Source organism: Barbus barbus, assembly GCF_936440315.1.
Source record: "Barbus barbus genome assembly, chromosome: 23".
Classification (NCBI taxonomy): Eukaryota; Metazoa; Chordata; class Actinopteri; order Cypriniformes; family Cyprinidae; genus Barbus; species Barbus barbus.
This window is the reverse complement of record NC_136751.1, coordinates 19,226,709-19,239,523: the sequence shown is the minus strand read 5'-3', so window position 1 is coordinate 19,239,523 and position 12,815 is coordinate 19,226,709. Positions and strand designations below refer to the sequence as shown.

At 36.3% G+C, this 12,815-nt stretch overlaps 1 protein-coding gene across 1 annotated transcript; it reads right to left on the bottom strand.

Annotated features, from left to right (window-relative positions):
• Positions 1–314: 314 nt before the first annotated feature.
• On the bottom strand, positions 315–8,145 carry LOC306842963 (aspartate aminotransferase, mitochondrial-like). Its single transcript, XM_079374199.1, has 10 exons — positions 7,972–8,145; positions 5,843–5,999; positions 5,273–5,401; positions 5,119–5,178; positions 4,734–4,895; positions 4,460–4,564; positions 4,093–4,243; positions 1,103–1,268; positions 868–1,018; positions 315–749 (listed from the first exon to the last, which is right to left on the bottom strand). Exons 1-10 carry the CDS (start codon positions 8,052–8,054, stop codon positions 627–629), a joined length of 1,287 nt encoding a protein of 428 aa, XP_079230325.1. The 5' UTR covers positions 8,055–8,145; the 3' UTR covers positions 315–626.
• Between the last annotated feature and the right edge of the window lie 4,670 nt (positions 8,146–12,815).

Sequence of the window (12,815 nt, the reverse complement as noted above, 5' to 3'; positions counted from 1 at the left end):
ATTACTAGACAAAAGTGCAAAATAAATTAAATTACACCAGAGCTTACGCTGCAGTATAGAATAAGTGCTTTACAGTCATAAACATGTCTAAGAACGCGCTGTGTGTGAAGACCTTTGATGCCGAATCATCAGTTTGGTAAGTGTAACTGTTTATGCTCCTCTAGGTGAATGACCATGGTAAACTCGTTACAGTCCTCCAAAGATTTTGCAATTAATGTCCAAACATGAAATCCGGTTTACTCCCATCAATGATTTCTCTAACTTAAAGCATATAGGGTAATTTTTCAAATCACTCTTTAGTTATTGGTTTGAAAAAAAACAAACAAAAAAAACTGAATATTTTGTACCTTTAAAAAAAAAAAAACAACAACAACATTCTTATCAGTTCTGACAGGAAATCATAAGCGATATCCTTTAAAGCTTGTTTTCATCATTTTGAAAGGTAGAATCCTGCCTTTATTGAGGGGCTCACATTTGAGTCATGAATTAACAATAATACCAAATCAAGTGTACGTTAGTCCCATTTCATATCTGGTCCTAAAAGACATGCAGCAGAAGACTTTAAATCATCTAAATTATTTTCCCTTGCTCCCTGTCTGCTGCAACTACACTCTCAGGTGTCAGCTTCACTTGGTAACAGCGTGGATGGCGTGTGCTAGATATCCCACGTTTGCAGACGTCACACCAGCCACAGAGATCCGGCCGTCTTTGGTCATGTATATAGAGAATTCATTAATCAGACGCTCCACCTGACAAAGAGCCATAAAGACGACAAGCAGAGAAAAGCCAGTGAGAAAGAGAAGGCAGATAGTTAAAATAGCTGAGGCCTTATGAGAGATTCCCAGAATGCACTTTCACTTGAATTACCTGCTCCGGTTTGAGTCCTGTAAAGCAGAACATTCCGATCTGGTCAGTGACATGCTGCCAGTTGTGAGTGGAGCCCTCCTTCTTCAGGTTCGACACAAGCATCTCCCTCATCTTAATGATGCGGTCGGCCATGTCTTTCACCTCCACGAGCCTAACAGAAAAAAAGGTAAAGTGACGGTCTTTAGAGCTCAGATCTCATTGGCTGTGTTTGTGATAGGACTTTCTCAGGACTCACCATTCTTTGTAGAGTTCAGGCGTGTTGAGAATGGTGGAGGCGATACGAGCTCCATTCATAGGGGGGTTGGAGTAGATGGGCCGTATGAGAATTTTCAGCTGGGATTCCACACGCTTAGCCTCTTCAACATCCTTACAGACCACCGTGAAGCCCCCAACACGCTCACCTGAAGACACAAAAGGTACAGAGCACTGACATTCCTATTCTTAAATATTACTATTCCAGTTAAAACAAAAACATCTCAAAATATGATAAATTTACACAAGCAACACAGATTTTGTTTCACTTGTTTGCAAGTTAAAAACTAGTAAATTTTTACTAGTGTAATAAATATAAATACACTTACCCTGCCATTCAAAAGTTCAGGGTCAGTACGTTTTTTTTTTTTACTTTTTTTAAAGAACTGAATACTTTCATTGAGCAAGGATGCAGTAAATTGATCAAACGTGACAGCGTAAAGACATTTATATTGTCACAAACGAGTTGTATTTCAAATAAATGCTGTTCTTTTGAACTTTCTAATAAATCAAAGAATGCTGGGAAAAAAAAATTGTAATAAATATAAATACACTTACCCTGCCATTCAAAAGTTCAGGGTCAGTACGTTTTTTTTTTTTACTTTTTTTAAAGAACTGAATACTTTCATTGAGCAAGGATGCAGTAAATTGATCAAACGTGACAGCGTAAAGACATTTATATTGTCACAAACGAGTTGTATTTCAAATAAATGCTGTTCTTTTGAACTTTCTAATAAATCAAAGAATGCTGGGAAAAAAAAAAAAAAAAGTTTCCACTAAAATAAGCAGCACAACGGTTTTCAACTTGTATTATAATAATGTTTCTTGAGCACCAAATCGGCATGTTATAGTGGTTTTTGAAGGATCACATGACCCTAAGGACTGGAGTCATGGCTTTGCTAAATTTGCCAGTTATCTTAAATTGTAATATATACAATATTACTGCTTTTACTGTATTGTTTATCAAATAAATGCAGCATTGGTGAGCATAAGAGATGTCTTTTAAACATTTTTTACTGACCCCAAATAGGGATGTAACGATTACCGGTTTGACGATAAATCATGATAAAATTCCCCACGGTTAGTATTACCGTTTCATATTTTAATTATCATTAAAACCGTATTCGATTACCGTGATTTGAACAGCTCGCGATACATAAATACTGTCCAGCATAAAGCAGAATTTTCAGTAACAGTGTCACGTGCGCACAGCAGCAGAGTTTCGTTCTGAGTGAAAACAGGGCGGAAAAGCTGGGAGGTTTTAAAAGAGTGCTAAGGGAATTATACAAATGACTATATCAGTGAATTAATTATATGAATGTATCTCTGAAGGATCTGACTGTCTTCAGAAACGATTCGATGGCATTTTGTTTTCATCTTCGCTCCATGTAATATCTAAAGGAAGTGTTCTTAAACGCAATACTGCTTTGTTCGCGGAGTTCACGGGAATCAGCTGTAATTCAGCTTTTCCATATAAAGCGCCACCTGCTGTCAGAGAGTGGATTTACAGACACTTATTTACATTCAGCCTGTGTGCAGTTTCTGTCTGGCCAAAAAACGGACCAAATGTGCATGCCCTGCTGTAAATTTTAACCGGTTGATGAAAAACAAGCTTATGTGGATTCTACACATTTAAAAAATTCAGATAAGCTATATAGAATTATTTATGGAGCACATAAAATACATATAATCATTTATTAATCAATTATCATTTTGACTTAACTCTTTTCTTTAAAGGCTGAAATGTGAGGTTTACCTTTATATGACACTATTTCAAAGCTTTATTTGAACATTTACATTATTTATTTGAACATGCTATTAAACTGGTGTCAGTCAAGTTGTCATTTAAAATCCAGACCTCATTGGTAATGTTATTGTTTTAGTGATTATGCAAACAAAGTCATTCTATTTGCTGTTTGTTGATTTTTAAGTATAAAACTTGGTGAAGTGATTTATGTGTCGGTACTTTTTGAACATCTCCAGCACATTTTAACAATACCGTGATAATACTGATAACCGTGATAATTTTGATCACTATAATCGTGATGAGAAATTTTCATACCGTTACATCCCTAACCCCAAACTTTGAGTATTCAATATTCGAGACACTACTAACAGTTTGAGCCAGCGCGAACCATCTTTTGGCATTAAAATAGTACGGTCAGGTTTTACTAAAGATGCACAGTGAAGAATTAGCGCTGAAAAGGTGTGGACAGTTATTTTTGCGCCTGACCTTACTGAATATGCATTTTTAGGAGTTTCCCTTTCAGACGCAAAAGTTAGAGTATTCAAATGAATAACGCAACACGTTTTACTAATGTTTGCGCTCGGCAAATGATTGGCATTTGCACCATTATTTAACGGCCAAAAAAAGCATGTATTCAAATATTTTGCGCTTGAAATGGCTGCAATTATTGTTGCTAGGAGGAGGCACTGCAGAGAACAGAGTGTGTGGTAGAAGGGAGAGGATTTTTTCCACATGTATTAATTTATTTTGAATACCAGAAGAACACATTATCCAAAGTTCCAAACATATCGTTTGCCAAGCCATGATATTTTTAATTTGCTTCAGGAAATACAAGACAACTTGGAATACCAGGTCTATCAAAACTTCTAGCAAACCTTAACTCTTGGCCTCCGGTTCTTTTCAACGTACTGTGGCTTCTTTATTTGCGACTACGCTAATTTGCCCTGCGCTTGGTATATTGCATTGGTTAATATATAAATGAGATGCATCGGTGTTCTTTAATTTGCGCATTGTTAGTAAATCACCTGCAGAAATTTCTCCTCCCATCAGCGCTGTTTTGGAATTGCGCTCTTGCGCTAATTTGCCCCGTTTAGTAAAACTGGCCCATAAAATTAGAATATATTAGTGCTGTAAGTAAATATATCTTGTATGTACATGTTCAATTTGTATATAAATGTAATAAGTGCAAATTGAGGATTTGTTTTAATAAAATATTTGATGCTCACCATACAGGCCCATGTTCTTAGCAAAAGACTGGGACAGAAGAATATTGTGCCCGTGCTCAATGAAATAACGCACAGCCCAAGCGTCACGATCAATGTCGCCACTGGCAAATCCCTGGTAAGCCATGTCAAAGAACACCAGGAGATTTTTTTTCTGTTGAAATGAGAGCGAAGAAACTTATCATCAATGAAACAGCCATTCATTTGAGACTGAGGACAGTCATTCTTTTATCGGTCCAACTGGTCAAACACAAAGATAAGGCAAGGACAAGATCATATATAAAGCTTTCCCACTATATCTCTCTGTGGGTTTTCTGATCCCTACAGTCAGTTGGATTTTGGACTTTAATTTAATGCCAGAACCAGTTACCTTGATCAGAGCGGCCATCTCTTTCCACTGCTCGGGCCTTGGGTCCACTCCTGTGGGATTATGAGCGCACGCGTGCAGAACAATCACACTCTTCTCAGGGATTTTCTGAAAGAGAATATTATTAAATAAATACATCTTATTTGATTAATAGGATTTCCCCCCACACTTCATTAATACTTGACTATGCAAAGAAAAGGGGGATCATAAGAGAATCAGAAAGCTAAAATGCAACAAATGTACAATGATTATACAAAGATATAAAAACACTTCTTACCGAAATATCATCCAAGGCTCCTTTAAAGTCAAAGCCACAGGTTTTGGGATCATAGTAGGAGTAGGCCTTTAGCTGCATGCCTGCATCTCTGAAGATAGGGGTGTGGTTTCCCCAGGAGGGTTTAGGCAGGTAAACGTCGCGGGACGCATTGTGGAATCGTGACTAGCCGAGAAAAAGTGATTACTTGTGGTAAGCTACATTTCATACATTTTAACCACCAGACATAAAGTGAACAGTGATCACCCACTTCTTCAGTAGCCTTGGTTCTAATAAAGTATTGTTTTTTTTTTAATCGTTGTTAAAAAAAAAAAAAAAAGGTCTTGAACCAGAACAATCAGGCCTAACAGAGCACCACAAGCTCAAAAAAAATATGAAAATGACATACCGCAAAGTTAGCACCAATACGTAGAGATCCAGTTCCGGAGATAGTCTGGACGGTGATGCTCTGTGGGCACAGAAAACTGGCAATTAACATTCCCATCTAATAATTTCATAATCAAAAAGCTTCCTTTCAAAATGTTTTGCTTTAAACTACTTACTCTTCCGCTCTTTAAGACCTCATTATCATGTCCAAGAGCCAGCTGAGCGCAGGCCTTTGAAAATTCTGCCAACCCTCCAATAGGAAGGTACTCTTTATCCAACTTCTTAGCAGCAATCTGGGCCTCAGCCTGACAATAACAAAATCTGTCATTTGTTTTGGGCAGGGAGTAGAATATTAAAACTTTATTTGGCTGATTAGAAATGGATAGCATTATGGACAATTGCGGTTTTAAATGTAGGCCAGCTATAAAAAAAATAAAATCAAGTCTTAGAAGGTAAAATAGTATAACCTAACAAGAAAATAGCATAAGGTACACCAATTGTTCCATTATAATGAACCAATTGATACATTATAGTGCACCCAAAAATAAAAATTGTCATTTGTTAACCCTACACTTATCCATTGGCGTTCATTGTATTTTTCTTCAAGACTATGGAAGTCACCGGTCTTCAAACAAGTCTCTTATGTTTAACAGCTGAAAGAAATTCATTGTGGGCAAGTATGCAACAGAATTTTCATTTTGGGGTGAACTATCCCTTGAAGGTGTGAAAAATATGCAAGATGGCACCTTTCGGACACAGCTCAGAACAAACGGCTTGCCCTGATCGTCTCTATAAGCTCCTACTCCGAGGTTCATCTTCTTGGGGTTGGTGTCACGCTTGAAAGCCTCTGTGACGCCCAGGATGGGATCAGGAGGTCCCATCTGTACCTCAGTCCACCATGAGCTGAGAAAAAAAAAAAAAAAAAAAAGAATACTCTTAAGTTAAGTATTGAGTGCAAGTATGCTGCTCGAGTCACATAGTTATGACTGCATATTGTCATAGGAATCGATATTTAAATGATGTTTTATGATATATAAAATTCTAATTGATATTTAAGTGTTACATTTTACTTTCAGTCTTGCATAAGCTTTTGGAAGTAACTGAGGTCAAACACTCTTTTAGCGGTGAACTCCAAAGAATGTGGAGCAGTGCCGAAGACTTAAGTTCAAACATCTCAAATATTTAAAAATAGGCCACCTTGTCTTTACACAGTCTGACTCTAAAACCAGTTTGCGTATACATTAGGAGAAATATCTACTCATTCTTTGGAAATCTCATTAATTTCTCCAAGCTGGATAAGTTTATCATAAGGCGATTATTATTACAGAGCTTCTGTTCTTCAAACTGAAAGGAAAGTCATTAAAAGCCTGAACTACACTGCTAAACTCCTCTACCACCATTAATGAGACATCAGGTTAGAGTTCAGACAGTCATGTCTGAACTCAAACCTGGAGTGTAAAAATCCCTTTACTGTTAAGCACGTCGCATGTCTGTGTTTGCTCTGACGGATGCTTGGCACACAGTTTCAGAATGGCCACATCCTTCTAAATACAGAATCTGTTAGCTTGCACAGCCAAACAGTAGGTCAACTCTGTAATTACCGGTGTAAAATGGGAGTATATTTCCAAAGCAAACCACAAAGTAGTGCAAATACTCCAATGAAGAGAGGTGTATAACACCCCACCCTCTGCATCAGAACCAATCATGTGTCATGCTCACACACTACCCATTTCAACCCGGCTCTAAATGTCAATCACCTTGCATCAATCAGCAACTAGAACTACAATAAAAGCCATACTACATGCACAGTTGCTGCTATCACAGAGACACTGATACTTTTTTAAATCCTCAACAACAGGCAAAACATTAATTAATAACAATAATGTAATGTTTAAGGAGTATATGGGGTTTTATATAGACATGCATGCTTCTGACTGAGAACGGGCTGTAGTGATTGGCCAGTTTTGAAGAAGGTGTAGTGAGGCATTATCAGAGCATGCTTTTTTGTAATGTTCTTGCTCAAGTCACAGATAATTTCAGTCACATATAATTAAGTAAACTCAAAGTTGACGACAAAAAAAAAAAGACACAATATTAAAAGTTAAAAAGCAGAATAATGACACGTAGGTAAATAGTAAACAAAAACAGGTAAATAAAACAAATGAATAAACTTAATGTTCTTGTAGTAAAAAAAAAAAAAAAAAAATAAAAAAAAATAACAACATTAAACGCACTGCTAGCTGACAAATTTAACAATTATTGTACAAGTAGATAAAAATTAGCTGACAAAATAAATTAAATGAATTAAAAAAGCGCCCTTGCTATGTGCCTGGCAACCAGCAGCTACAGTGATGTAACTTAATACATTCAAATACAGAAACAACAGTAAAAGAAAAGAAATAAAACTCAAAGAGGCTGCTTTGTTTAACACACACTAATCATAACGCCACCAAAATAAGATTAAAATAAAAATCTATGAACAACCTTGAATCAGACGGTAGGCAGTTTTAGGCCTAGCACTAGTTGAACCGGATACATCACTAATGTCACTATAAACATTTAACATGAAAAATCTCTCATCAGTCTGCTGATCTCCTGATCTCTACTCGATTATCAAAGCCCTGATATATGATAACTTCCGACGTTGACCGTCGACATATACTATTAAAATGTCTTGTTAAATATAAGAACACTTTAAATATCGAAGGCATTAATACACTAACAACTATGTTGAATTATAAACATGTTACAGTATAGTGTCATATGGTAACTTTGAGCGGTTCTGTGCTGCTCTAGTGCTCAGCCCGCTAACTCGCTAGCACAAGCTAACTTGGCAACAGTGCGTTTACACAAGAAAAATAAAGCCTCAAGTTACCTTGCTCGGAGCTGTAGGGCTGCTAAAACAGGGGCCTGAGCCCCTGCACTAATCAAAATCTTGGTGGATTTAAGCAGGGCCATTGCTGGACGAGCAGATGACTTGATGGAAGACAAACGCACACTGGCTAGCGACTTGAACTTGTCTGCTGCTTGTGTTGTTTATAGCGCCTCCAAGGACATTGCATTGCATAGCGGCTGGAGACAAGAGGTAGTACAGTAAATGAGACAGGGAATGGAGTGAAGGGGACTGAGACGTGGGTTAGAGCAGAGGTCTTCAACCCTGTTCCTGGGGACCCACTATCCTGAAGAGTTTAGCTATAACCCTAATCAAACACACCTGATGCGGCCAATCAAGCTCCTCATGTGCTTGAAAATTGCAAGCAGGTGTGCTGAAGCAGGTTGAAAATAAACTTTCTAGGAGAGTGGGTTGACAGGAGCAGGGTTGAAGACCTCTGGGTTAGAGGACTAGACACTAGACAGCAACTGGTCTGATGAGATTTATACTAGATGGAAGTGTTTTGTCTATCTCTGCTGGAAAAAAGGCTAGATGGCTGATTTTAGCCAAGTCTTCCAGCATGGTCATATCTGATGTAGCAGGCTTGTTTTACAGGGGGTTTGACTTCTTTAGCTGGTCAGACTGGGAGACCAGCTGACCAACCAGCTAAAACCAACAATACACCAGGGGCCTGTACCATGATGGTAGGTGAACAAATTCAGAGTTATAGGATAAGTTTTGAGTTGACAAATGCAAACCACTCCAATCTGGCTTTGTCGGTACCATGAAGCTGATCATCAACTTTCTCTGTCAACTCAGGCTTAATCCTGAGTTAATGGAGCGCGTGCACATGAATGTGTGACATCAGCAGCGAACAGCCAATCACACCACAGCGCAAGTGTGATTTACTTCTCGCGAGAGCCAGCGAGATTCAGAACTATTTTGTTAAAGGTTAAGAGATTAAAGAATATGAGGAATTTAAACATATTTCCACTGAAGTACTTGTCCATGAAAGAGGACAAATAAAGGAAATTATCTTGCTCTATAAGTGCAGTCACAAGTTAAACTTGTGAAGTTAGTTTATATAGTTGATAATATATAGTGATAGAGACTCAACATGTAAGGTCACATTTTAAAGCATTATCTATTGATTCTACCACTTATTTATATTACATATGATCTGTATATATTAATATTTATTTAAAATGAATGCTTTATAATAATTGTTAAACTAAAGGTGCTTGTGTGTAATGGAGTAATAATAATATAAATCTTATAATAATTATATAAATCATACGTAAATTGTAATTATCAGTGAAGCCAGACAATTTTGTTGTATCTTTTTTACGGTACTTCATAGTGACCTTTAATTTGTAGAAAGAGAAACTGGGGGAGTGACTTTTTTTGTGTCATACATGTGTCACTTTGCTCACATCTGATTGGTCCAATTTCAGTTTGCAATCTCTAACTCAGAACATAACCTGCCCCAGAGCAGGTTAGCCGTGGAGTGTAAGCTACTATGGCAATGAACTCAGCTAAAAGCCAAGCCACTTTCATGGTATCTAAAACCCAGGATTGGTGCAAACTAAACTGAAACTTACCTGGCTAGCCAGCTAATCTGGCTTCATGGTACAGGCCCCTGCTCGGCCAGGCTGGGAGATCAGCTTGACTGGCTTAAACTGGCTAAAACCAGCAAATTAGCAAGGTAAAACACAGAAAGGAGTAGTCCTGGCCATTTGAATTTGTTGTTGAGATATTATGAAAAGCTAATTGTACATCTGTTGTGGTTAATTTTAAGTATTTACTTGCCCTAAATGTTGTGTAAAAGTATCTTGCCATTTTAAAAGTAATAAGATATTAAATGTCATAAATAAAATTGACATTTTGTCTTAAAAGGCTTAAGAGGCTTGTGTATCACTACAGCTTTCCTTTACCCAAATGTGCATAGCAATTCATTGGTCCAAACATTTTTTTTTAATTCTTCACAAGCTTTGTTGCTCTTAACCTCCTGAGACCCTGCGTCCTCATATGAAGACATTATATTTTAGTGAGTTTCTCTGAGACTATACACGCCACAGTTTTAAGTCTGGATCTCCTGTACAGAGCACATTCAGGGCTTTTCAGAGATCCTAAATGTTTGGATGTTTCACCATGACCACTTTTACACACATTTTGCATATAGAAAAATGTTATATCAAATTATTCTGTTATAACATAGTTGAGAATCATCTTTATACAAAGTTTGCTAAAAGAAATATCCTGAGAATTAAAAATGTATTGGTGATTTAAAAAAAATCAATAGTTTTTTTCCTATGCATGTTCATTCGGTTTTTTTTTTGTTTTTGTTTTTTAAATGAGTCCCTATGTCCTCTACCAAGGATCATAACTTATGAATGAAATATCATTTTATTTTATTATTATTAATATATATATATTTTATTTTATTATATAATGACATGGAAAAAATAATAAAAAAAAATTCTCAGCAGTTTTAAAACAGTGAATTTACTACTGATCTGGGCTGCGTTTCCCAAAAGCATCGCAAGTCTAAGTTGATCGTAGCTCCATTGGTTTCAATGGGTCTACGATATACTTAAGTTTACCATGATTTTGGGAAACGCTGCCCTGACTGAGATCCAACACTTCAAGAGTGAAGGAATGTGCACATTGACAATCTAGTGCAATTGTAATAAGTGGCCACTTGGAGTCGATGTTGCGCCACACATCGCAGCAACTTTGGCATACTTAAACTCTTACTATTTAAAGAAGTGTAAATATAAGGCTCAACCCTTACAAGCTTGTCTTGGGATATAAAGGATGATGTCTTTATACTGCAGCTTTAATATAGAAGATCCTCTCCCTACGGATGTTGCACCCTGCAGTTTAATTTCATATGACATATTATTACATATTATAATAGTGACGTATCAAATTAACTTTACAATTACTGCCAAAAATGCTTGCCATGTTTTTTATGTGCAAGTAAAGAATGAATCTGTGCGCCTTAACTCTTATGTATTTAACAGAAGTGACCATTTAACATCCACTCAAGCACTTTTTGCTTGTCCTCTTCACCCCCTTTTCCCTTTTATGCTTTAAATTTTCTGTGAGACTTATGAGGCTCGCAATGAGCCTCAAGGACATTAAAGGCCTTTATAATTATATTAGCGTACACTGAGTGGCAGAGAGTATTGGTGGTTCAGTGGTAACAGAGATCCAGCTGAGGCTGTTAAATATTTGTCTTAGAAGTTTATTGTTTGTAGTTGCTATAAGCTTCGTCATGAGCTTTGAGGCATATCTTAAAAAGTGGATTCTAAGCCTGTTTATGCTGTATTCTCACTTGTTTTGGTGCTGTTAATGTGATTTGTTTACTTTAATGAAAATTATAAAAAAAAAAAAAAAAGAATGGTGAAGTTTTCACTCAAAAATTGCTAGTAGGTTTCACAAATAAAGACAAAGAAGCTGCAAAAATCATTGAATTAAACATGAAAGTTGAAATAGAATGACTGAAATAGTATTTTCCCGTAAAACATGCTCCAGTAATGCTGGTTTTATTTACAAGTGTCTGTTATAAATATATACATTTCCGTTGAAAGAGAAACATTCATTCCCACAGAAATCATAGGGGAAAGCTGCAGTAGCTAGCAACCAAAATTTTATGAATTAGTGCAAATGTTAATTTAATCCAATGTTGTTCTGAACTGTTGGTGCACCATTAGATGTTTCTTATACCCGGATAAGCTTCATCAAGTCTTAAAAAGTGTTTAGGTGCTTAAGGTAATTAAAAGGCATCTCAAAGGCCTCCAAATTATAATTAAGGATTTTCAATTTGCATCCATTACCTTTAGGAAACAATGTTTTCTTTTTGAAGAACATAGTCTCATTCCCATTTTGTGTAGTGTAGAAATGCTATGGAGGAGAATTGAGCCATCCGCTCCCAGTTCCTCATTAAATTCACAGTAGCTATATTTAAACATCATCAATAAAAGAACAGAATTCTCTTAATTTATTAATTCATTGCGCTGGCAATTACAATATAGACATTATACTAGACTGAATGCTTTCTGGTAATTATTCAATAGCTACAAAACGAAGGGCAAAGCTTTTTATATCTGTAAAAGCAAAATATTTAGACCTTTTCCTTTATAGTTTATTTGCTTTTAACTAGATTCACACTTAAGTGCATGCTAAATGTGTGTGTGTGTGTGTGTGTGTGTGTGCAAAGTATGAAGAAATGTTTAAGAAAAATAATTATAACATTCAATTAATTATATGTATTTTTTGCTTGAAATAGTCATCTTCAGATAGGAATGTTTTTTTCTAATGTTAACTTGTTAACTTGTGTTAGAATGTTTTTAGAATGTTAACTTGATTAGAATTTGTCAGATTAGATAAATGTTAAATGTTTTGTTCACAATCATCAGTGTACATCAGAGCAATGGTAACAGTCAGTGCAAACAGTGTAGAGAATCCCCATTTATAAAATCAAAAGTGGATTTGGATTAATTATTCATGTTCTGATGATTAATTGATAGGAATTTCTACAAACTCTTGCTATGTAAGAGGAAAGTCTAGCAGATAAATGATTTAATGTGGTTTAAATGCATCTGGACACAATTAAGAAAGATTTTTGCTCTAAATGTGATGTCTCCATGCAGCACATCACAGAGGAACTGTCTGCTTGGGTAAGACGTTACATGCTACAGAGGGCACTTTTAAAGAATGAATGATGTTCCGTAAAAGAAATATTCCTGCTATTGTATTTCTTTTAATACATTCTCAAGCATTTGAATTATCAAACACAAAACTGTTCCCTAGCATGAACAAAACAGATGAAACAGGAAATT